General features: G+C 40.3%; 1 protein-coding gene and 1 long non-coding RNA gene across 3 annotated transcripts; one reads left to right on the top strand and one right to left on the bottom strand.

The window, feature by feature from the left end:
* Positions 1-1,305: 1,305 nt before the first annotated feature.
* Positions 1,306-6,344, bottom strand: LOC113983457. 2 transcript variants are annotated; one of them, XR_005563370.1, is made up of 4 exons: positions 5,955-6,344; positions 4,453-4,523; positions 2,212-2,269; positions 1,306-2,122 (listed from the first exon to the last, which is right to left on the bottom strand). It is a non-coding gene; the product is annotated as an uncharacterized LOC113983457 (long non-coding RNA). The 2 variants fall into 2 exon arrangements; XR_003539099.2 differs by lacking the exon at positions 4,453-4,523.
* Positions 5,498-24,993, top strand: REEP5 (receptor accessory protein 5). The gene is made up of 5 exons (XM_027712577.2): positions 5,498-5,730; positions 5,802-5,895; positions 15,806-15,944; positions 20,826-20,994; positions 22,436-24,993. Exons 1-5 carry the CDS (start codon positions 5,613-5,615, stop codon positions 22,483-22,485), a joined length of 570 nt encoding a protein of 189 aa, XP_027568378.1. The 5' UTR covers positions 5,498-5,612; the 3' UTR covers positions 22,486-24,993.
* Positions 24,994-25,939: the final 946 nt, after the last annotated feature.

Below are 25,939 nucleotides of genomic sequence, written 5' to 3'. Positions count from 1 at the left end.
TCGCCCACACAAAGTTAATGTAAATGTAGGCTTAAATCCATGTGTATCTTAGTTCCCTGACTGTTAAGGAGAGAGAACCACAAAGACCTGAAAATAATCTGCAGGGTTTTTATTAAATGAGAAGCACCATAGAAAGGGCCAGACATGTGGTGATGCACAAGACGTTACAATAACTAACAAGATGTATTCAGTAGAAGATTTGGATGAAGTATGGTACCTAAACAGGGGCCCCCTGGTGGTCTAGTGGTTAGGATGCAGTGCTCTCACTGCTGCGGCCTGGGTTTGATTCCCGGTCAGGGAACTCCTCTGGGCAGATGGAGCTCGTCAGCCCTGTAAGGCCATCCATCTAAGAGAAGGTCACTCTAAACAAACCTACGTCCTGAGGACCTCGCTGCCACCGTCCGAGCTCGCTCGGCCCCGGCAGATGAACTTTAGGATTAAAGGGTGGGCTCAGTTCAGCGCACACTGTGTCTCACCTAAAAAATCCACTGCGCAGGCTCGAAGGGTAATGACCTTTCCCAAATCTTCGTTCGTGAAGACTGGCCATGATGATGGTACCTAAACCCTGGAGAGGTTCTCTGAACCCTGAAGAGGAGATAGGAAACACATAGAAAAAAGGTAAGTCAGTGATCACGTGGTTAGTTTATGTGTAGAGAGCAATGATGGGACTGTACAATAAAATCTGTATTAGGCTTTTCCTAATAATGCATTACTTTACTCAGATAATTTCTTCCTTAAGACTTCGCAGGTGATCATTAATTTAACAGCAGTGATGTACACACTGTTGTACATACGTGACAAGTATGCAGTAAAGCACAGCACATGCTAAAAGTCAAGACAAAGTTTACTTAAGGCAACACTAAACTCAAACAGGCTTAACCAGCTGATCCAAGTAACAGGGTGTGATCACCAAGCAGATGGTTGGAGGAAGTCCAGCTCTGGGGCCCCAAGCATAGGAAGGATGGGGACCTGCTGGAGTGAGTCCAGAGGACCATGAGGACGATCAGAGGTTCAAACATCTTTCCTATGGAGACAGACTGAGCGAGCTGGGGCAGTTCAGCATGGAGAAGAGAAGGCTCCAAGGAGGCCTTATAGCACCTTCCGCTACCTAAAGGGGGGGCTACAGGAAAAATGGAGAAAGACTTTTTGCAAAGGAATGTAATGACAGGAAAAGGGGGAATGGTTTCAAACGGAGAGTAGGTTTAGATTACACATTAGGAAAAAATTCTTTGCTGTGAGGGTGGTGAGGCACTGGAACAGGTTGACCAGAGAAGCTGTGGATGCCCCATCCCTGGAAGTGTCCAAGGTCAGGCTGGATAGGTCTTTGAGAAACCTGGTCTGGTGGAAGGTGTCCCTGCCCATGACAGGGGGGTTGAAACTGATTGATCTTTAGTCCCTTCCAATCTAAACCATTCTATGAGTCTATGAAGTATACACCTGTGCTAAAGCCAGAAGCTAACCTTTAACTCTGGGTGGATGATAGCAGTGGACCACAGCTCAGGGTGGAAAGACATACAGTGTTGAAGACAGATAAAGAAGTCTCTATCCAGTCTGATCCTAAAATCAGACTAAATAGCTTAAAACATCAAAGTGGAGAAACAAAGATACTAATCTGCGTTAATTGGAAAATAAAGGTAGAGAAAAAATTAGGGTACCAAAAGGGAAAATGAAGAATGGAGGACAATGAAAAGGAAATAACCCACTAATATAATGTTTTCTATTAGTTTGTTTCAGAGCACAACCCTCAGTGGGTTGTCAGGCAGCCTGTCAATTCTGCATGTGGTCTAAGGGTGCAATTCCTCCCGTAGCCTGTGGCTTTAGATGCCAGCTCTGGTATTTCATGATAACCTACAGCTAAAGGCTGAATAGCCTGGACAAATGGGCTAGTACTGCATGTGCTTTGGTTCCGAGGTCTAGGACACCAGTTGTCTCAAAACTTGCAAGGTGGAAAGGCACTCATCCTCCTGGTCCTCCACTGGACAGTCCTGTTGCACTTTTCTGCTTTTCCTCCTCTCCTGCAGAAGTTCCTTGAGCAGGTCACACAATCCTCCTTTAGCTTTCCTCTGTAGGCTAGCTCTTTCAAGTTACAGTGTTCCTTCCTTGTTCTTATTTTCAGGTTTTCCTGGGAACAAGAAAGAGGACTACCCAATATTGCATGTTCTCCATATTGTCCTGGAAGAGTGTTGTTATTTTTTAAGTACAGTACCCTACCTTTGTTTCTATTTGACTTTCCAGTTTGTTTCTTCTAACAACCTATTTCGCTCTTGCTCTGTAACATAAGCATCATAAACAAAACAGTTATGCACTTTACTGCTAAAAAGAATTTATGCAGCACATCCTAGTACACTGAAAACATTTATCTAGCACAGATCAGCTGGGGGAGTTATTAATGCCACAAGAGTCTGGTTTTGAATAAAAGAACAAAAAAGAAAATAGCAAGTTATTATTAAGTATCAGCAGGAATTTAGTTGGTTTTAACATTTTTATTAAATTCCCTTTTCTATAATAGTTTTGTGTCTTACTTGGTCTCCTCCTCAGTCCTTCAGTCTTACAGGTATAATGGAAAAGACCTAGAATTTTTAGAGGGACTTTATTAGGTGTAAAGAGTGAAAGCACAGAAGAGAAAACAAAACCCAAAAGATCAGAGTAAGTTTCCATGGGGCTTCTTGCACTCCTGCAAAACATGATTCAGGTCCATAAATCTTCAGTTTGAGAATTGCTCATTTGCAGTTTAGCAGGTCCTGTAATTTTTCCAAATCCCAGCATACCCATAAGCAAAATAAGAGTCACACTGCTTTCTGCAACTTTTGGTGATGTTTACCTTATTTTACTTTTAACCCCAAGGCACATGAGAATATTGTAATATTCTTATATGAACGGAGAATTGCTACACAGCACCGTCTTTTTATGCGACCAAAAGGAAATCTCAGTGAAGTTGCTAATACTTATCATATTACTGTATTTTAAACTCAGGTATAGAATTTTGCCCTGTTTGCACCCAAGAATTAATTTCTCACACTTGTTGTTAAGAACCATTTCTTAAGGATGTCTGGCACTGTTAGTAGTCTTCATTAATTTAAAAGCACCATATCCCTTCATGTGACAGAGAGACAGACAACAGCAAAAGCAAAGGCATATAGTGCTTTCGGAAGACTCCATAAAAGAGTTTGGCGAAATAAACACCTGAAGAAAAGTAGCAAGATCAGTGTTTACAGAGCCATTGTGCTGTCTACTCTCTTATATGGATCCGAATCATGGGTCATCTACCGCCACCACCTGCGGCTCCTAGAACACTTCCATCAACTCTGTCTCCGTACAATCCTAAACATCCTCTGGTCAGATTATGTGACTAATACATCTGTTCTAGAACAAGCAGCAGTACCTCAGAACAAGGTATTGAGGCCATGTTGATGAGAACACAGCTGCATTGGGCAGGACATGTGTCCAGGATGAAGGACTACTGCCTTCCTGAGATCATGCTCTATGGTGAACTTGCCACCGGCTGCCGCAAGAGAGGAGCCCCAAAGAGAAGACACAAGGACCCCCTGAAACAACATCTTAGCCTTGGCCATATTGATCACCATAACTGGTCTACTCTGGCCTCCAATCGGGAGGTCTGGAAACACACCGTCTGTAACGCTGCTGATGCTTTTGAGAATGCACGCAGGATCACTCGTGAGGAGAAAAGACAACGCAGAAAGAATCATGTCTTGCTGAATATACCACCTACAGAGTCTTTCTGCTGTGCCTTTTGCAATCAGACTTGTCTATCTCGTAGTGGCCTTCTTAGCCACCAGCGCGCTTGTAACAAGTGTAGGTAGAGACCTTCCCAAATCTTCGTTCGCGAAGCTTAGCCATGATGATCCCTTCATGTTATGTAACACCTGTCCCAACAGTCCCCCTGTTCTCTGTAAAACCCAAGACATATCGTGCAGATACAGCAAACAAAGAAAGGAAAAGAAGAGGCCTGGAACACGTGGCATAGGAGGAGGGTCAGGGATCTGGGATTGTTGTGCTTGTTCTCAGAGGTGAAAGCTAAGTGGGGACATTGATTGCTACCTTCAGCTGTCTGTTTGGAGGTTAACATGAACTAGACCCCCAGAAGTACAGAAAATCAGGGCAAAAGACAAGATGAAACAGTCACATGTGACATCAAGGGAAATTTCAATTCCATACATGAGGAAAAAAAATCTCTTTGCTTGCAGTTGAGCACAGTGATGGCCTGTCTGAGGAGGCTGCCCACTTTCCATCTGTGAATATTTTCAGACCCCAGCAGTCCAAACCCTGAACACCAGGGTCTAGCTTTGGCATTAGCCATACTTTGAGCAGAAGACTAGAGTATGTAACCTCCAGAGATCTCTTTTAACTGTATTTTATGATTCTATTAAACAAGATGAAAACTTTTATCACCAAAAAAAAAAAAAAAAAAAAAGTTAAAATTACATGACAAACCTTATAATGGGATTATGGATTAGATATTATTCTCCCTCTTCTCCTCACCTCTGCCTTTAATAAGACAGTTGCTGGAAAGAATAAAAGGTATTTCAGCAGTTAAATTTAAATTCTTTGCAAGATGCCTTCCCCCCAAGACACTGACAGATCCATAGCACAATGCTCTGCTTACATTTATTTTTTCCTTAGGTGAAGATAAGACACACACAAAAAAAGTATCTTTAGAAGACTGATTAGTACTTTTTGGCATACTTAGGAGCTAATACAGATTTGAAGAAGGCATGGAGAACCTCAGCACTAGTTGTAATGCTGAGTCAGACGCAGAGGAGTTGCTGGGAAGACTCAGCCCAGCAGAGGAAGTTCCCAGGACTACATCGCAGCCAGTAAATTATATTTAGTTGGCAAGAACATTGCGCACACACCATAAATTCCAGGGTACAGTTACAGCGGGGAGCTGCTGCCCTTAGATCAGTCTCTCTCTCTCTCTGTCACACACACACACACCCCCCCACCCACACACACACACACCCACCCCCTCCCTTCCGGGGTAGCCGTGCGAAGGTGGTGGCATCACGTCGGTGCATAAAATCCGTTTCTGAGTTTTGATAATCGCATCTGAAATCAATGGTGTGATGTACTGGGACTTTGGGGGAGGGGTGTGTCTTTTTTTTTTGTGGTTTTTTTTTTTTTTTTTTTTTTTTTTTTTTTTTAACGTATTGAGCAATTTTCGGGGGTTGGAGCTGGCCGCGTGCGTGCCCTCCTCCTTGCCGTCTTTCATACAGGGCACTCGCTACCTGATCACTCGAACAAGGCGGACATTCCTTGCAGGGACGTATGTTCCAGGCCCCACGGTTCCCCTTATTCCTCCCCCCCCCCCCCCCCGGCGCATCAGCACGGTCGGCGCCCGGGGCTCCCCCAAATGACACAGGATCCCGCTTTGCCCGGGCGGGGCAGCGCCCCCAGACTCCATTTTGCGCTCGGAAAGGGCTCGCAGCCGGCGGAAGATGGTTCCCCGGCGCTCGCCACCGCCCCCGGGCGCGGCGCCACAGGGACGGGCGGCGGGGGCCGGGGCCGGGGCGGCGCCTGCGCTGGGCCGCAGGGAGCAGCGGGGCTGCGGCGGAGGGCGGGCGAGCAGCGCCGCCACCACCACCTCCACAGCCATGGCCGCGGCGATGCGGCAGAGGTTCGACCGCTTCCTGCACGAGAAGAACTGTATGACCGCCGTGCTCGAGCGCATCGAGGCCAAGACCGGCGTCAGCCGCACCTACATCGCCACCGGTGAGCCCCGCGCCTTGCCCGCGCCCCGCTCCACCCCGCCGGGAGCTGACGGCTCTCTGCTCTCTCCTCAGGCATCCTCGGCGCCGTGGCCGTGTACCTGGTAGTGGGATACGGCGCATCCCTGCTCTGCAACATCATCGGCTTCGGCTACCCCGCCTACGTGTCGTGAGTGTCGCGACTCTTGCCCTTCTTTGCCGCGTGTTGCAAAATCAAAAATCGCATACCTCGCGGCTGGTGCCGAGTCTGCCAGGGTGGCATCCCCGGGGCCGTACTCCGGAGGATTGTTTTTCCCGCTCCCCCCTTTTCCTTGGGATGTCCAGGTGCAAGGTGCTGAGTAAAGGACGAGACTTCTTCCACTTCTTCCATCTGGCGAGGGCTGCGTCGTAAATTACCCATGGGAGACGCTGGGTAGTTTCCACGCTTGATAAACAGATCTCGTAGCGCGTTATATTTTGCGTTGGGGTTCACAGCATTTTCATCTTCAGAGTGAGATAGATCTTCGGTAAGCTGGGTCTTACCTGGCTGCTGGTAACAGTAGGGAGAATCGCTGTAGCAACGCTGTTCGCTAAAACTCGCACTGATGTTTTAGAGTTGAGGACACTCCCGGGTGTCCTGGAAGGCACTGGTGCAGTGCCAGCATCTGTAGATACAAAGTACCGGGTAATGTAGCGGGCTGGGGTTAGAGGTGCATTAAGGCGTGTTATTTACTCCAAACCCACCTAGCTGATGGGGAGGTGGGGGAAAGGAAAAGACTGTAACTCCTCTTGAGTGTAAAACACCTTAAAATGCTTCATTTTTTGAAGGAAGGCCTCCTTAGATATTCTTCAAAACAAAACGTGTTAACCTTTCACATGCATTATATTGTTCTTAGACCAAAGTATCTTTCCTGTGAAGACCACAGCGGAGTATGTTCCAAACTCCCGCAGAAATGTGCTAAATAAAACCTTCTGTGTGTAACCTAATACACTCATAAAATGGAAGTCCTTCCCAGCTGTACTTCTGTATTGTTGAAATACAGTACTTGCCTTTTATGTAACTATTTAAATACAGTCAGCAGCTTTTAAAAATATGTTCTCTGCCATTGGATCCTGAGCATGTCAAATCCTGGTTCCTTCACTATTATTTTTTCAGTGATATGAGATTGACTTACTTTTAGACTCTTGAAACATCTTATGGTTGTGATGCTTAAAACCAACCAACAGTTTCTAGTGTTTGCTGATTTAGGAGATCACAAACGAAGAACTCTGGAGCAACTGAAGTTTTGTTTTCTAAAAAGTAATTAAATATTGGTCAGAAAGTATTTCTTTCAATAAAATCTGAATGTGAAAATATCAGCCAACAAAGCTTCAAAACCTTCACAACAAAGTTGTGTAGGAATTACGTTTATGTAATATTTTGTATCTGACTCAGGTCACTTTTCAAATTATGTAATTACTTTGGAAAATCCTATTTAAATTTTTAAATTTCTTTTGAAACTGTTTTGGGATTGTATCTTAAATCTTCCAATATGGAGTGATGGTAAGTAAATTGGTAAAACAAGCTCCTAGAACTGCAGAAGCAAGACAGTAGCAAATTAAATATGAATTAATAGGGTTTCTCTTCCAATTTTTTTCTTTCAAGTCTGAAAATTTTTTAAAAATCCTTTTGTAGAGTGTCTACTCTTTTTCACGTTGGAATGCGGTTTTAAATGTGTCTTAATGTGAAAAGTTACCTCCCACGTGTTAGTACTGTGGGATGTTTGGGTTTTAACTTTTTTTTTTTTTTGAATAATGGGATAATTGTCTTTGGCTACAAATTTTACTTAAACAAAAAAATATGCTGAATAACACGCACATGGATACAATGCCAGCTCTGTTTTTTCCAGCTCATGCTCCGGTAATGCTTTTCCTTCAGCTGCCTTTTTAGTGCTGAAATATTTATGACAAAATTATATGAGAAATTTTATGAGAAACTTATAATCTTGAGTGAAAATCTAATTTAAAATGCATGTGATGTGCTGCATGCCAGTGTCCTTCAGTGGCAGCCTGCAGACAGGTTCCAGCCCATGGAGCAGTCTGCTGACAGCGCAGGTGGGCTTAACCTTCCCTCCCAAATCCAGAGCTGGTACGGGGCGTTTTCCCACATTTTGCTCTGCCTACTTTTGTTTTTGCTGCTCTGGATCATGTACTGCAGTCAGGGTGCTGTCCCCTGTGCTTATAAAGTATAGAGACCCAAAGCATAAAGAGTGCTAGCCACAGTGGTTTGCTTATTCCTCTCTCCTATTTTGCCTCTCCCCCTTGAAAAGGCAGCTGAAGAGCCTACTATATGAACTAACAGTGGTGATTTTGCTTCCTAGCATTGGACAGAAAATAGTTTTCAGCTGTTTTCATCAGCTGCACACACCCCCTCAAATGCTCTTGCTGTAAAAGCTGTGGCTTCTGGAAGAGGTCAGGAGCTGTAAATGGGATGTATTGTGCAAGGTGTTAGTTTGATGTTTACACAAGTGTTTCAACAATGGACCCAAGCCTGAAATGTCTCAGAAAGGCACTGAAAGAGAAAAAACAGATTACTTTCCCCCAGATGACTTACTTTCGTCTCTTGTGGAGTAGGTCAGTGTATCATTTCTCCATTGTCAGTGACTGAATTGTTTATCTGGGAAATGATGAATCGTAGAATGGTTTTGGTTGGAAGAAACCTTAACCATCATCTAGTTCCAGCCCACCTGCCATGGGCAGGGCCAAAGTACTGGGTCCAGCTTCTCTTCAGCAGAAAAGATACTTGTAAAGGAGTGGGACAGATGTCTGTGTTCTGCAAGAAACATCACCTCCTGTCCTCACTGTTGTTTAAAATGGCACACAGGCTTCCAGGTGGTTGACCCACTAGCATATTCCAAATCTGTTTTACTGGGAATTCAGTTCTGGGTTACCTTGGTCATGGTAGTTTTACTCTACACCTGCCTGAAAGAAAATATACTGGAAACAAAACAAACCCTGAGAAGGATAACTCAGCTCAGATTTCCGTCTGTTCATACAGGAAACCAGGACAGTTTTGTGGGCGTGCAGGTCCCTGCCTGTCAGGCCTTGTGTAATTGCAGTTTATTTTCTTTGGTTTATGTCACTCTCTGTATTCATTGTCAGTGTGTGCCATGCAGCAGATGAGGAATTCAGTGGAGAAAAGCTGGAGGCTGTGGCTGCTGGGTTAGACAGCAGATGGTGTGAAGGGGCACAGCTGCAGCTGCACTGCTGCCCACTTTCACATCACTGTGGCACAAAGCCAGTGCAAGGGGAGGGGGCAACTCCCTGCTTAATGCCCGATACAGCTTCTGGCAGGTACAGCTGTTTCCCTCCTCATTCCCCCTTGTTCACCTTCAGCTTTGCTTTGTACATGATTTAAGTGTTTTTATCCATAGAGGAGTTTCTTCTTTAGCAATACAATGAGAGTCTGTGGCATGTCACAGCAAGGGCCCACCTGAGTCTCTTAACGTAGACAAAATTAATCCGTAGTTTTCTGGCTGTTTTCCAGTAAGTCAGACAGTGTCTCATCTCATTCCTGAAAATTTTCTGCAAGTTCTGTATGATGAAACACAATAATTCCTTTAAGTTGAATTCTAATATTTGTTTTGCAGGCTCTTGTGGAAATTGAAAAGTTTTGGTCCCCCAAAAGTAGAAAAGTAGACCAGCATTGAAAAGTTTACCAGGAATGATAGAAGCAACTTTTAATACTTCTAGCGAGCAATACTTCTGCACAAGGCAATGATCTGGCTAGTAGATGGAAAAAGTGAATGTTGGCAAGTAGGTAAACACCACTGCCAGAGTTTTCACTGCTTCTCTAAACTTTCCAGAGCTAGCATGTTTAAATGTAGCTCCACCCGTAGCTAGTGGTGGTTAACTGCCTCAGAAAAATTAGAGTGCGAGCAGGAAGGGAGCCTTTGATGACTAAGAAATGTGTGCAAAGGTTTGGAAATTTTGTAAATGCTGTCACGGTTGGTTTAAAAATTGCAAAGTTGAAAATAGCTGTGGGCAGTGAAATGTCTGAACTTATTACTAGTGTCTTCAAGGGACAAAAGCAGCGTAGTACAATCATGCCTCTCTCTGCATTGGCTAATTTTATGCTGTTACTTCACTTTAGCTGTTTTTACTATGTAAATGTTGTTCGTGGCATTTTATAAGCAGGAAACAATCTACATTGGTTGTATAGAAGTGTAAACACTCAAGCCAAGTCTTAATTTGAATATTGTTGTGGTGTCTTGAGTCTGTCTCCTAGTTCCTCTGCTTCTTTCATACCTTTAAAACAGGAACATCGCTTTTTTTTGGTTGCAGTTATTTAGAAAACATAATCAGTCCTGTGTTTGTTGAGAGCCAGGGCAGCAAATTTGCTTTCTCTTGACAAGTTTTGCGGCAAGTGGTTACTTTTTTCCTCCATGAAAAATGATTCATGATGTGCTAAAGTTCAGAAGTAAAGCTCTGCTGCTGCTTTATGAATGTGATTTGAGAGAACTGGTATATCTAACCAGATTCACAATGCCCAATGTAAATATAATCAGAAAATTTCCAAATCCCCCTGCACATGTGCTGTTTTCTTTCATGACTGATAATCTTTTCATGGGGCTTCAGACACTAAAAAGTATAATTTGACTTTTTTGTCAAATACTCTGCCAAATCAGTTCCTCAAAGAATGCTCGCTTTTTGTCTTTTAGGTTTTAGAGTGCTTTGTTTGAAATAATAGCCATCTTACCTGTTGTTTGGACAAATTATTTGCATTCTTTTCTAGAGATAGCAAGTGGTTAAGTGCAGAGAGTCTAGTATTATGATAGCTGTAGGAAGATTTGAATTTTTCTTTCATATCTAAATCTAGGCAAAAAATCTAAAGATATTTGTTATACTGATGGATCCACTCTGAATTGAGGCACTGACACATCTGAATCCCAGCAATAGAGCCAGCATGTGTGGGGGAATGTGTTTTGGGGAAGCTGGTTTTGGCTTGAGTCAGAGCTGGGGAGCTTGCTCGATGGTTGGCTCTGCAGATTCTTGTTCCAGGAGAAAGGGGGCCAAGAATGAACAGAAAACAGGGAAATAAAAGTATTGATGCTTCTTTTTTTTCTCCCAGGAACCTAGTTTTGCACTGAGTTAACATGTAGACTGTGGGACTGACTTCACTGGTGGGCAAAATCATGTGTGGTCCTTCTGCTGCCTTAGTCTATTTCCTTTTAAGAAATACAGAGAGAAACTTCTATTACTGTCATATAGTTTGTTGGTGTACTCTAATTATGTTTGTCCCTGCATGGACAGTGAAGCCTCCCCTTGCTCTCCATTAATTTGCTTGCTGCCATCTGCTAGGTACACAAAATTCTGAGAGAAGGGAACTGGTAGACTTAAACTGCAGCAGCTGTGTTAAGTGCCTTTGGCAGGAAGATCTTTTCAATATCTGTAAGTGCATGGGTCTGCTATGGCAGACAGTGAGGAGGAGGAGGAAGGATGGAAGACAGAAGGCTTTTAGCTGACGGATGAAAATGTAGAAGCCAAAATGATAAAGTGAATCCAAATACGCAGGTACTGGTGTCACTGAAATGATGTGAGATGTCACGGAGGCAGCCTGCCAAGAGGAGTCTGGAATGAGGATGACAGGGAGGCACCAGGCCGTGGTGCAGTGGATTGTTGACTCTGTGGGGGTGTCTGGGTAGATAGCTAGAAGTAAATTATTTTATAACCTGCTCTAAAGAGGTGGGGCAGACCAGTAAGTATAAGCTCTAGAAGTATAGGTAGTTTCAGGGTTTTTTAAGTTAAATGCAAAAAAAAAAAAAAAAAAAAAAAAAAAAAAAGGGTTATGCTTGGCTAAAAGGGTGATAAATATGCCTGACTACTTATTCAGTATAGCTCTGATTAGAAAATTGAAGGAAAATGGTCCAGTCTTTCCTAACTATAACATGAGCACTGGGTTTAAGGGATGCTGATCTTTTATCTCAAGCTTGTTGACTGACTTTATACAAAAGTTACACCTTGTAAATTGCAGGGATAAGAGTGATTACTTCAAATGAGACTACAGCGCTACAGTTTGGCATTTCTTTAATTCTGCCTCCCATGTCTTGGCTCAGCTCAATAAAACCCCCCACCCAAATTCATGACTTAACCTGTGAGTACTATGTGTATGAATTAACTGTAAGCAATGATTTGTTATTCCAGAGCTAGTTCAGGAGTAACACTGTCTTCTTGGAAAAGAGTTGGTTTTTTTGTTTGTTTAAATGAGTCAGATGCTTTAAGTGAAAGAACTTGGCAACTTACTAAAATTAGACTAGTTTGTGTTACTATCATGTAACAGGATAAAGTAACCACACTTGATCTAGCCCTGAGTTTGACTGATTCTAGGATGCACAAGGTCAGAACTGTGCCCATGCTCTGATACTGTAGCTACATAGTGGCTAGAAGTCCTGGGCTTCTTTAGGATATGACAGTCCGTGCTCCTTCTTCACCGTTGGCACCACCAGCTAGAGGGGTTATCAGGGAACAGATCTGGCTGAAAAGCTTTTCTTGTCTCTCCGTCTGTCTGCACAAGTTGCAGTGCTGGCCCATGGCAGGCCCTTTTCGCTGTTGGACAGGCATTTATATTTAAAATAACTGAGCTGTGGTATTTACCACCTGGTATTCTGGAAGGTGTTCCTAGTGACTGCTCTTACCTCCAGTGTGCAGAACTACTGTAAACAGTTGTTTGGGGCTTTAAGTCCTCTATAGTTAGTGTGTAAGCACTATAAAAAAATCCTCAGTGATATGTAATTACTGCACATAAGCAACATGGAATTTAGTCAAATCAGCATTAGACAAAACTTTTAAAAAATGACAGTATCACTTTCTTTTTAAATGTGAAGCTATATAGGCTTTGGATGGCCCTTCATTTGTTAGGAAGTCTTAATGTTATGTGCTAATGAGATTGACTTAATTGCTTTTGCAATGTAGAAATAACTTAAAAAAAGGTGATCCTAAAGCTGAACGTAGTGTCAATGCCTCTTGTTTGTATCTTTTCACTCATTGATGGAGATTGCATTTTGAGTATCAGGCTGATTGATTCGTGACTTAAAATGGAGAAGAATAAAATGTTCTTGGCTTGAAGTAATGTATATGGTGTCTCTCCTGAGGTTAATTGTACAGGACATTACACCAGGATAATACCTGTAGAATAACTTAAAAAACTAAGTTTAATTATGGTGTGATTCTCATGTTCAAAAGAGTGTAGTTATAAATGGATAAAACACGCTATCTGTTCAGATATTCTACATCATATAGTCAGATATTCTACATAATATATCAGCATAAGGTATCTGTGCTTGCTCTTGGACAAGTACTATTTTCTGTGACTTACTTTTGAAATAGTGTGTAAGCAGCAAATGATGGAGATAAATAAAAGGGCAAAAGTTAACAGGGACATATTACACTGGATTTCCACTGACAGTCTCATCTGAGGGATATATTTTCCATTCAGAAGCAGAATATTTATAAAATACTTGCCGTTCCTTGACTTCAGCTAAAACTTTTATTCACTGACATTCTGCTGTATCTACTTTTCCTTCCTCCCTCTCTCTCTGATTGGGACTGGAGCCATAGCTACCAGGTGCAGCTTGAGCTGATGTGACTGTTACCCGGCGGGTGTGGTAGGGGTCTGCATCTGACCTAGTGCCTACCTGGATAAGATCATTTTACAAGGAGGGGAAATGTGCAGTTCCCTACAGTGCGCAAGAAAACAACCACATGTGGATTTAGAGGTGCATCAGCTGGCTAAATCACATGGGGTTTTGCCTACTTGTAGTACTGCTGCTTGTGACTCTCTCACAATAAAAGCATGTTGTTCATGTATCCCCTTAAGGAAACTACAGCAGCAGATGGCCAACATTCACAGGGAGCACGCCCTTGGCATGCATTTAGGAACTCTAAAAGGCCATTTGTTTCTACAGGAGAGAAGATAAAGAGCGTTGGCCATTAACACAGTGATATGCTATCTGCCTTTTGCCACAAAATTGGAGATTCTGAGCGTTTTCTTTTTATGAAAACTGATTTTTGTGACTACTGAGCATTAAACAGTGCTCCCTTAAATCCGTGTATGGCTTTAGATGGTGACTAGAAAAGAGCAAGACTGTTGGCAGTTTAACTGCAAAACATTTTCTCCCAAGCACCAAACTAGCATGCTTATTGTGGGAAAATAAGCCTTATCCTGTATGCCTCTATTGGAGAAGTTGTCAGCAGAACTAAAGAAACTCACATGATGAATCTCTACAGCACGTTTTCATTGATACTGAGAAACTTTGCAATTAGTTCCTTTCTCTGCTCCGTTTATCCACCACTCATTAACATCCCTATTAGTCCTTGTACTTTTTCTTTCCCTCCAGAAGTACAGTTTCACACCTTGGAAACAGATCAATAGCCCTCTTCCTTAATTCTTATGGTGTTTCAGGGTGGGTTTTTTTTGTACAGCCCTCTCACCTAGTGTTATTACAATACTTCAGAGATGGGTGGGCATAGAAAAGATGTGGTTTATAGTGGGAGCAGAAGCAGCTGAAGTTGGCACTGTGAGCAGAGTGCTTTGGACTCCTGTTGCCTAACACTGAGTGTTTCTTAATAGGAAAACCTGTTCTTCCAGTTGTGCTGGTGCTGTACCTCAGTAAGATCACCTTATTGTGCAGGATGGGGTATGGCAGGGGCTGCTGCTTTTCCCACTGCAGGGCACTGATGACCACCCAAAAACCCGAGCAGAAATAATGTATAAGTTAAGTATCAAATCCTCTTCTTGCATTTCAAAGTAACTCAATCCAGTAGCTGTACCAGTTCCCTCTGCAAGTGGTGATTCTGCCAGTGCTTTTGCCATAACGTAAGGCATGTCACATGAATGATTTCCCCCAGCTCCCCCTCCCTCCCCCGTTATGTACAGAACCAGGCAGTGACGGAATCTACAAGGTTTCTTAATTCACAAACCAGGAAATGGACTTACAGCCAACTCTCTGATCTCTGTTTTGTAAACCTCCCTGACTCTCAACCTTTTCCAGGGAACTAGCAGAAAACTTTGCACCTCTGATATATCCCATAGGTGCTGCTTCAGCAACAAAATATCTGAAATTAAAGGAATAAGTGATAGAAGAATTGAAACTAAATTCATTAAAATGAGTCTACAGATTTTAATCCTATGGCATGACTGGAGAGGACAAATGCTTTTTAATACTCTTAAGCTTCACATTATCAGGCTTAGATTTGCTAGCACTTCCTTTTAAAACTTCTTACAGTGCTAATCTGGAGCTTAATGAGTCCAGAGTCTCCACTTAACTACTTTTACTGAAGAAGCATAAGTGCATCTTTCAGCTCCCAGTTTTCAGAAGTGTATAAACTTGAACTGCATTCTCCTAGCAGCTGGAGAACAAAAGCCCATTAAATCATTGTGCAGGAAGCCCAGTACTTTACTGGCGGTTGCGCTTCTTGATACCGTAGCCCACATCAGAGTTTGCAAGTCCTGTAGGTATTAGTTTTTGGATCAAAACAATTGGTGATGGAGATAAGTAGTCCTTAGAGCAAATCTTATGGATAAGTTTACCTTTTCAAAGAGGAATCTAGTGTATGTACATATAAGTAAATTTAAAATGCTGTTTATTAGAGCTAACTCTGTAAAAAAACAGAGAATAGTGATGACAGTCTTGTATCACTGTAGATGCTGAGGACCCCAAGTTGTGCAGCACCGAAGCACTGTGCAGACCTCTTCTGTAGGCAAGGTTACCCCATTTTGATAATTTAAGCTATTGTAGGATTTTTCATTCAAGGCAACAATTCTATTAATCACTCCTTTACGACTGTCTTAAGAAGGAGGGTGGTCCTGTTAGTTACAGGCAAGGCCAGGCAGGTGTTGTGATCATACTCACACAGCTTGAGTATCTTTTCTTTTTGAAGTATGACATAGGGAGAAGCTTGTCTGCTTGAAGATCTGGGCACATTGTCTGTATGATAGATACTAATTAGTTTTCTTGGAGTAATTAAATTATGAGGATTCACACATAACAACAAATCATAAAAAGTTCACCATTAGAGATGCTACTGTTCTGCTCACTTGTTTGTTTTTTTTTTCCTTGCAGAATCAAGGCCATTGAAAGTCCCAACAAAGATGATGACACACAGTGGCTGACTTACTGGGTTGTGTATGGTGTTTTCAGTATAGCTGAATTCTTCTCTGATATCTTTCTGTCCTGGTTCCCTTTCTACTACATGATGAAGGTATGTTAGTTCATGTGACCCCTCTCCTGAAAAATGAGACCTTTGATTTAACGTCTCCAAGGATGGATAGATGACAGCAGATTCATTTGGAATCATTCCAGGGTCACACCTTATTTTTAGATGCTGGTTATGTGTAATTTAGTAATATGAAAGTGATCTGTTTACAGCTAATGGTTTTGTGAGGCAAGAAGAGGAAATTGGGATGGGTGGCAGGGGAAGGTCTGCTGTGTTTTAGAAAAAAAAGAGAGTGTAACTGTCCCATAAAGAAAAAACTCAAAGACAGTTCTTGGTGTTCAGGTGAATTTGGACAAAATGAAAGCACATGGTAAACCCCACAGAGTGGCTCTACCTTTGCTTTAAGTGCATTAGTAAAAGTGGAGAGTAAAATCACAAAGGCAGCAAAAGGAGGTATTAACATCTGTACTGTGGGAGAAAAGAAGGAAACTGCACCACAAGAATAGTTTGAGTCCTACAGACTGAATTTTTAATTAAGCCCAATTTCCTGAAAGGAATTGGTAGGTACCAGAGGAGCTCGTTGCTAATGTGCATTTGTTAGTGTGGTTTGACTACCGACAATGATTTGGTTAATGTGCTTTGTTTGTGAACTAAAGTGTCAATCAACTTTAGCATGTTAAATTATTCTAGGAGATAGCTGATTGCTATGTATGCTGTTGCTTAGAAGATATTCTAGCTTGCTGGATAGTCCACTGTTTAGGTTAAAGAACTGTTACCTATTTCCTGGTTCAGTGGGCTGTTCTCTTCCTTCTCTTTTGTTTTGTTAGCCTGGTTTAGTCCCATTGAATTCTTGAAAAGGATTTTCAAGAATACTGTAGTGGGGTCATTTAGTAGATACTGTAGTGGGGTCATTTAAAATTTTAATAGTAATACCTGATGATGCCTAAAGCTTTTTCCAGGAAATGTCATATTTTGTAGGCAAAAATTGACTTGGTCAGCTTGGTTACACCTCTGCATTGTTTGAATCTTTAACAGACCTCAACTGTGACAATCATTTGTAACTCATTTCCTTAGCTCCCTAAGAAGAAACACATATTTGTACTACTGCTTCAAATAGTATTCTGGTCTGTCTCATGAAGTTAATTCTCTTTCCTCCCCCTTTATTTTTTCCTTTAATAAAAAATGAAAATATGTTTGCAAAATGATTAAGCTTAAAACGGAAAAGTTTTTAAGAAGAATCTGCTAATGTTGAAGTTTAGTGTGGGTAACACATGAAAATTTTACTGGTTTAATATTTTAAGACCAAGCCCAGTAGTGATCAAACTACAGGTTCTTCTGATCTGAATAGAATCCAGAAGGATTGCTTATGGCACTGGAAGAATCTGTTCTTAACCGCTTACCCGCTTATTTCACATCCCCAACTCCCCTTTAGAGTTTAGCAGGATTATGACTTTAACCTATTGTCTTCAGTGGTGTATACTCACAAATCTGAACTCATAGAGTGCATTTTCAGAGCTTCTTTTCTAACTTCTTGGCAGTAAAAGGTGTGGCAATGATTTCTTCCTGCCAACTCAGCTCTCTTTCTGAAGAGTGTGCAATTGAAATTCAGGTTGACCCAGCAAATAAAGACCACAGATGGCTCTGATAAAACTGTACAAGAAGTGCCACATTTACATGTACTGTTGATTTAAGAGAAAGGTACTTTTTCTCAGTTCTGCAAAAGCAAACACAAGGAAGCAATTATGTAATTAGACAAGCTTTCTGTGTAATTACCATAGCTGCAGAAGGCACAATAAAAGTCAAGTATTCGCCCTCAGTAGTGGTTAGTAGGAGAGGTTTGCTTTTGTTATACAAAAGCAGCCAGGTGTTGGCTGAGAATCAGAAAGCATTGCTGACTGGGTGGAAGGATGGAAGTTACTCCACATGGGGAAAAGGAGGAAGCAGGGGTTTTCCACATTTAAGTCCATCCATGAACTCTTGTAGTACAGCTTATGATGTCTCCATGTCTCTTTCATGAAGTAGAAGCTCAGATACATCATTCATGAAAATTTCGAGCTTGCTTTCATTTTCAAAATGTGCTAAATTTGAATATTCACATTTATTTGATACAGCTTGCAGCTTCCACTCCAGACTGAGTTTTAGTTGCTCAGTATTTCTAAACACCTTCCTTACACCTTCAAGTTTTCAGCACACCGGATTTTATAGGTGGGAGAAAGGCATGTTGAAGAACTCCTTTAAATACATTATGATATTTGTATATACTTTTTGTTCTCCACTTAAAAATTATTTGGAGATTTTATTTTTCTCTGAAGCAGAGGACATGCATGCAACTAATGATTTCATGTGTATGTGATTTGTTTTTAAATACTTCTGTTAATAGTTTAAACATTTCTGTGGCATTCGGGTATTAAAGCACAGTAGCCAGTAAAAGCAGCAGTTTATCATCCTAGGAATATTCTTGGTGGTGGGAAGGAGAGAGACTCCTTGATCCACCAACAGTTTTGTCTCAAAATACTAGAATGCTATTTCTGAACAAAATTAGTAGCAGACACGTCATGCTGGGTGCATTGTGCAAACCTTTGCTACGAGGCACTCAGCTCAGAGCAATACAATTGTTAACTGGAAAAAAACCCCACAAAATACGTTCTTTGCAATTCTCCAAACCAGCCAGAGGAGGGAATGGAATTCAGGCAATAAAGTGACTTCCTTGGGCAATCACTTGAGCTCAGTCTAACCCACTTGGATCTACTCCTGGCAGCTGTTTTTACCCTGGCAGCACAAAATGGAATACAGCTGGGTTTGACACTAGAGCTGCTGCTGAGAAACACAGCAAGCATGGCCATGTCCAGCTCCAAGATTCTACAGACAGAAGACTATCAAAACCCAAGAACATATTTTGTGGGGTTTTTTTCCAGTTAACAGGTGTACCACTCAGAGCTTTCTGGGCCTTCTTACAAGCCTCCTTATTTTTAATAGCCTGTATTAGTTCAGTTCCATGAGACACAAGGGGAAAATAAATTTAAGTTAGCAGTCTGACATTCTCAAGGTTTGAAAAGACTGAGATTTGCAACTTTGTTGTGTGTCCTCTTGAAAATGTGTACATGCATCTGTTTCAAATCAGAGGTACATTTAAAAAGTAATAGATATTTGAGAACAAGTCTGTAATTGATTTTTTCTTGACTAGACTAGGACAGAGCTGTAAAATCAAGTTACTAATTTTATTTTTAGACTAGAAAAGGGAAATTTCAATTTCTCTTAGTTTCAGAGGAAGTTGGACTCACATCTGAGGGTTTCTTCTATAACAATGGAGAACTAACATTTTTGTGTATTGGGAGAAGTAGAATAACTATTGGCAATTGACCAGATATTCTTTATACAGGAAATAAAATCAGTATATTTCTCAGCTTTTAATGAAAGATAACATAAGACAGTACTATATATTTTTCCTGTTATATTAAGTTCCAAATAATAGAAGCTTTTGAAAATTGATATGCTATCACTTTTTGCCTTTATTTTCTCTGACCATACTTAGTGATACTTCATTAGTTTTTACTTACTGGTGCATGTTGAATTATTTCTTGTAATTCATTGAAATGCGCCTGGTGGGACACTTTACTTTGAAAAACCTTTCTTTATCTTCTGGGCAAACACTCCTTTAAGTCATTAAATTCTGACACCGTGATCCAATAGTTTAAAGAAGAAAGCTTAAAGCTCACCCAAAAGGACGGTAAATTGGTTCGGCACTGCAGAGAAGACACAGCCAAAATTTTACAGTTGGAAAGAGCAGAACCTACAGAACATTCAATCTCAATATCCCTTATTGTGAAAGAACAGAGGGGAGATATTCCAGAATATTTGGAAGTCTTGCTTGAAGAAGACTGTGTGTTTTGTTTCCACTCAGAAGTGTGTGAAAATCCTCAAACACAGAATCCTGCCTGATATGAAAACAAAGCAATTTTGACAGAGGCAGAGGGTGGTTTTGTTTTGTGGTTTAGGATACGATAGTCTGTGAAAAGTTGTTATACCTTTATTTTCTGGAGAGGTTTTTGACATGGAATAATGTTGTACTATTTATGCATTGAAAGAACTGTACAAATGCTGAGAAAATGTACTTAATTTGTTGCAGTTTTATCCTGTAAAATAATTTTATATATATTTTCATAGCTCAAGCAAATTTAGCTATGGCACTTCCTGTCCCTTACATGTTTGCTCTTGCTTTGCATACCTGTCTTTGTGTGGTGTATGGCAGTGAAACTGAAGCCAAATAGAAGTGCTTCAGTAGTAAAGACAGGTATTTGTAGTACATGTAGTAACTGTCTTTCCAATCCCCTTTGTAAGATGCAGAAACTTTACCCCACATACTGTGGTGTTTTGTTTGTTTTCTTCTAGAGAGCAGATGGTGTTTATAAAAGCTATACCTAAACTGTGCAATCCAAAAGCACTAAACCTTGTCCGTGCACTGTGTGTGTAGCTTGGATATATCTCTGCTCCTGGGATACACACAGTCCTATTCTTTCCCCCACTGCATTTTCAAAGCAGGGAGGCAGAGGGGACAGGGATATGTTTTGTCAAATTTAAGTGATTTAGGGACCCAGACCTTCTGGCGGGTTTGTGCCACATGTTTTAGAAATGTTCAGGTTTTACAGTTCTATTTTAAAAAAGAAAAAAAAAAGTGCATACACCTGATACCAGATTAGCTTTACTGCTACAGCCCTCCTCCTTTATTCTATCACTATCCACAAAATTATTCCAGTGTAAAGATTCCCTGTCTGTAACTATACTGGTGTGCACACTTACTGAACCGTGACTATGCAGAAAGAAGGGGATGGTGCACTGTTCTGAATGTGCTCGATTCTGTGGCAGTCATGGAGACACCTTGTCTCCTACTCGTTTCTGCCACTTAGGCAGTTGTTCTTGCTCTTGCAGTGTGGCTTCCTCCTGTGGTGCATGGCTCCAAGTCCTTCCAATGGAGCAGAATTCCTCTACCATCGGATTATCCGGCCTTTCTTCCTGAAGCACGAAGCTCGACTGGACAGTGTTGTTAAAGACCTGAAAGACAAGGCTGCAGAGACTGCAGACACCATCACTAAAGAGGGTGAGCAGACCATTCACTAGTCACATCAACTAGGGGGAATTTCCCTGGGGAACTCTATTATTTACAGTTAATATTTATTGTTTAGAGGGAAAAAAAATTGTAAGAAGACTACGTAAGTTATAATGGAGAAAGTAAACTTGGGTGAAGGTGCCAGGAAATGAGAATTGCAGTGGATCTTGCTGGCTAGAATTGCAGTTGTGCTAGAATGAGTGGAAAAAGTGGTATAGTCTGTGTGTCTTCCCGCTATACATACCACTATAAATATTCTCCCTGGAGGCAGCTCCAAACATGCTCACAAAATACCTTTCATAAATGTAGTTATTGTTTCAGTGTATTCTCACATCTTCTAAAATACTGCCTCAAATGCCTGGTAGTATAGAAGGGCTGCCAACTGTATAGTAAAGGAATTAACTCCAATAAACAGCAAAAAAGCAGAAATGAAGCTTTCCCATCTATATGTTTTTGTACTTTTCCTTCCTCTGGAGATCAAAAGATACTGAGCCCACTCTTAAAGAAATTGCTTTGGTTTTATTTGGTTAGAATAATTATTATCACAGCCTGTAGGCTGTTAAATTTTTTCTTTTATTTCCTTGCATTCTGTAGTGAACCCTTGTACTCTAAAATGCCTGATAATCATTTAATAATGTTAATAATAATAATAATAATAATAATAGAAGCAATAATAAGAAGGAAAGGAAATGTATTAAGTAGATAAAACAAAGGTTTATTTCAATTTCATTGGAAAGGAATTCTATTTATATACTATTTCAAAGCACCTTAAGTCTCCTTTCCACTAAACAATGCATGCAGTCTCATTTCATCTTTTGAACTTAAGCAGTTTTCCTGTCTGTTTAAATGATCTGCCTTTCCCAACCATGCTTGGAAATTTTACTGCATGACTCTTCCTGAGTCGTCATTGTTAGGCATGTGTCTTAATTAATGTTCTTCCACATTGCACATGGGATTTTCCTGTCCTCATTGCATCACTTATTCTTTCTTTTTCCTTTTTTTTCCTATATAAAAATTTTCACATATAGTTTTTTTTTCTTCAAGAAATCATGTGCACGCATATGCATGTACACAGACACACTGACTTTATTCCAACCCTGTTTTATCATTATAGTATATTTCTTGCTGTATTTCTTTAACACTACAAGCAGCTCTGTTTTGTAAGTACCATAGTTTTAAGGCAGTCTATGATGTTTATTGTGCTGTTCCTTGCTTATGTTTTATTTTTAAAAATCTTTTTCTGGTCATTTTCATCAATATATCTGTGTGCATGTGTATACAAAAGCTGTGATTTTATTTTGTGTTGTGTCTCCTTCAGTGCCCATATTTTGTGACCTAAAAGGAAAATTATTTTATTAATGCAGTTTGAGAACAGTGGGTAGCCCACTTTGTCTGTAGGCCTGTGATTAAAATTCCTTTTATTTTCCTGTAGCCAAGAAAGCAACAGTGAACTTACTTGGTGAAGAAAAGAAGAGCACTTAAACTGGATAAAGTTTCCCTACCGCCTCCTTTGTGAAGCTTGATGTTACTGGGAACTGTGGTATAAGTTTAATAATATTGCCTTGGAAACATTTTGATATATTAAAGGAATGTGTTGTAAGTTTACTTACTACTTTGCTGTGTCTGATAGAGAGTATGCATTTTTATTTAAAAGCAATGCAGTGGGCAGCATCTGAAGCTTAATGAAAATATTTTCTTCATCTTCATGCAGAGGAAGTCTTTCAGTAATCTCTTTCTGCAGTAACGTAAATAAAAAGTATATATTCCTCAGGCTCTGCACTTTAGTTGTCTCTTTGTCTATGAAATGACTCTTAACACTTTGACTGTGGTACATCTGGTAGCACAGAGCTGTTTTATAAGGAAAATACTAATCTGAATGGATCTTCTCAAATATACAGGGAATTATTGTTAGAAGTGGCATAATGGATGTATTTCCCACCAGTAAAGCTGTAAATTATGAAATTACATGTTCTAAGCACCTGATTATAGAGATTATTCACCACTGCATGTTTTGTTGTAACACAGTATTTGGCAAAGTTGTGTGTATTCTTCAATGGATAAATACTAAATATAGGAAAGAATAACTTCATTGAAGTGATCAAGCTTATATTAGTGTAAAGTAATTTGCTAGAAATGGATGCATTAAGTTGCAAAGATTAGCACAAGATGACTAAAGTACAACTCCTTGCCTATTCTTGCTAAATAAAGTTGTCCTCTAAAATTGTTAATAGAGCTCCTTTTCAGATCACACTCAAAAAACCACAAACCACTTTTTGCCAAGGAGTGATACCATTAAAAATAATTTTTCCTGAATTCTCATTAAAATGTCAACTGCCTTAGGTGTCAGTCTTCAGAAGTACATTATTAATGGGATGGACTACAATCCCCTGAGCTTTTTCTGCTTACGAAAATCTTCAGTCTCTTCTGACTGTACTAAGAACAACTCTTCATGAGCACTAAAACTTCCTGAATGCAGATGCTCTTGTTGCTACTTGACATATTCCTGGCCAGTCAGTAAGAGTGCAACCAAAGTTGTTAAGAGAATAAGCGGATTTTTTACAATCAGTATAAAAGAATACATATATATATATATGTATATATTTTAGATTTGCATCTGCATTTACTCTTTCACAGTGCAGGTTTTTTTCAACAAATTCAGCCTGAGTTACTGAAATCTCCCTGTTCTCATCTCCATTCTGGTGTTTCTTTAAAGCCTACAGTACTGATATGGCAGTTCTTAACTCACAGAATATGCAGAAGGGAAGCTTAAGCTTTTAATGCGAGAAAAAGTGATTTACAGTCCATGACCTTGAATTCAAAAGATTCAATCTTAAAATAAACTTCTGAGGACTTTTGGCTTTCTGCAACAAGTTGGTGTAGCCAGAACTGCAAAACAGTGAAGGACACAGTGCAACGCAGCAGGTCAGTTTTAACTTTGAGAGATATATTATATAAGGAGGGATGTAAAAGTGTCCTAAGAGAAAGCATTTTAAGCTCTAAGCTGGAAAACAGACCTTAGGGCTTCCAACTTGGATAGGGAACCATGAGACCTGCTGTACCTCATGTTCTGTAGGACATCATGCTGTTTGTCATTTGAAGGAAAAAATGTAAGATATCACAGCTAATCATTCCAAGACAACTTTTTGTTAGGAGGGGATATGCTGAAGAGGATAAAGTTTACAACAAAGTTGTAGATGTAAACATGTAAAAAGTCTGAAGTGACTCACCATTTAACTGGTTTAATTTCTTGTCTTATCTTCCTCTGTTGTAAACCCACTGAACTTTTCTGTAAGCCTCACTAAATCCTACTCCTGTGTTTTAAACATGATCAGCTATCAAGTGGCCATTGGAATTTAGTTTCACCTCTTGAAATAAGAAGTAAAGAGATAAAAAGAAATTAAGATACTTAATAGTCTATTTGATTTTGGTGCGAAGCACTACATAATTTACTTATCTAAAAGCTATGATAAATTTTGGACTTTACAAGCCTAATGAGGTCTGTAGTAGAGATGGGACTTACTTTTCATTTCTTATACTACTCAGCAGTTCTTCCACTGTTTTTATGGGGATAAAAAGTTCTATATAAGTGTTAGGTAAGTGCTAAAACAGTCCCTTGCATCTCTCTCAGCACTTGAATGGTTTTAAATAAACTTCTTGTCTTTACAACTTGATATTACTGGCATGGATATTTAGTGCTCTTTTGTCAGATTTCTACTTGAATTAGAAACACAATCTGTTGTTAACAGAACTTGATCTTGGTTTTTTGCCTTGATGCAAGTAGAAATGACTGAATTTCTGCAGCAAGTTATCCTTTCCTGCAAGTTACTCCTGCAATCCACTGGGCTGGCCCTGCAGATCAGTGCTTTTCTTTGTGTCTTCACAACATTTAAGTGCAAATGTTAGTACACAGACCTACTCCATGTCTATGCTGAAGTTGTAACGTGCTAAATAAAAATGGACACAAATAAAGATAATCTTATGGGACTAGTATGATGCCTCAGTATTTCTTAAGAGCCTTATACCTCAACAGTGAAAACCTGGTTACTTTAGGAAGGCAGAAGGTCTTTACAGGGGATTCACTTCCCCCTCCCCCCCAAGATTCATTACTGTGGAACTAGTAGAAAGCTCTCTAAAAGCCCAAAGGAAGTAATTCTGCTTCATGGCAACCTTAGGCAGCAGTTTTTGAACATCAGGCTTTATCAAAAGAGTTTGGAATGCAGATCTCTTCCCAGTAGTGAGCACCACAAGCATCTCTCTGTGCAGCTACCTCTTTCTAGGCTTCATAGCCTGGTTTACCTGAGGAATTGTCAAAATTTAGTATTCTTTAGAAATGTAGAGAGGAAAAATTGTAAAATACCTGGATTTTGACATTTTTTCCTCACACATTGGTTTCTTAGTGTTCCATAAATGACCTAAACAAACAATGCTGCAGCACTATTTGTGGTGGTGGGCAGTGGTGTTGTTAGAGTTCTTTCTGTTACCACGGTAAGTAGGACATTTCTTCTGCTTTTCCAAGCTCAGCAGAAAGAAAAATAAGGTCAGAAAAACATAAAAGACCCCCACAATGATAACATCACCACAAGTGATATTAAAATGAAAATTCTTCAAAGCAGGATAGTTAACAAAGCATAGAAATTCTTGTAAGTAGTCTAATATTTGTCAGGTCAAACCCTCACAACTTTTTCTTATTTTCCAGTCTTATCAACTCCTTAAATAATCTGAGAATCAACTAAAATTATTATAACTAATTCCTCTAGTCACCTCCCATCCCCATTTCAAATTCAACCAGTTCCTCTTATGAAAAGGAGGAAGAATTTTTTGCAAAAAAACAAAACCACAAATCTTTGTACGTCAGTATTTTCTGTAAACTGCATATCTTGCAAATATCATGAACATCAGTCTTGTCTTCTAGAGAATTTGTACATTCCAGCGTGAT

The sequence above is a fragment of the Pipra filicauda genome, unplaced genomic scaffold, assembly GCF_003945595.2.
Source record: "Pipra filicauda isolate LSUMZ 115617 unplaced genomic scaffold, ASM394559v2 scaffold108_size2327098_pilon, whole genome shotgun sequence".
Taxonomy (NCBI): domain Eukaryota; kingdom Metazoa; phylum Chordata; class Aves; order Passeriformes; family Pipridae; genus Pipra; species Pipra filicauda.
Note: the sequence above shows the minus strand (reverse complement) of the source record. Positions and strands in the feature narration are given on the sequence as shown.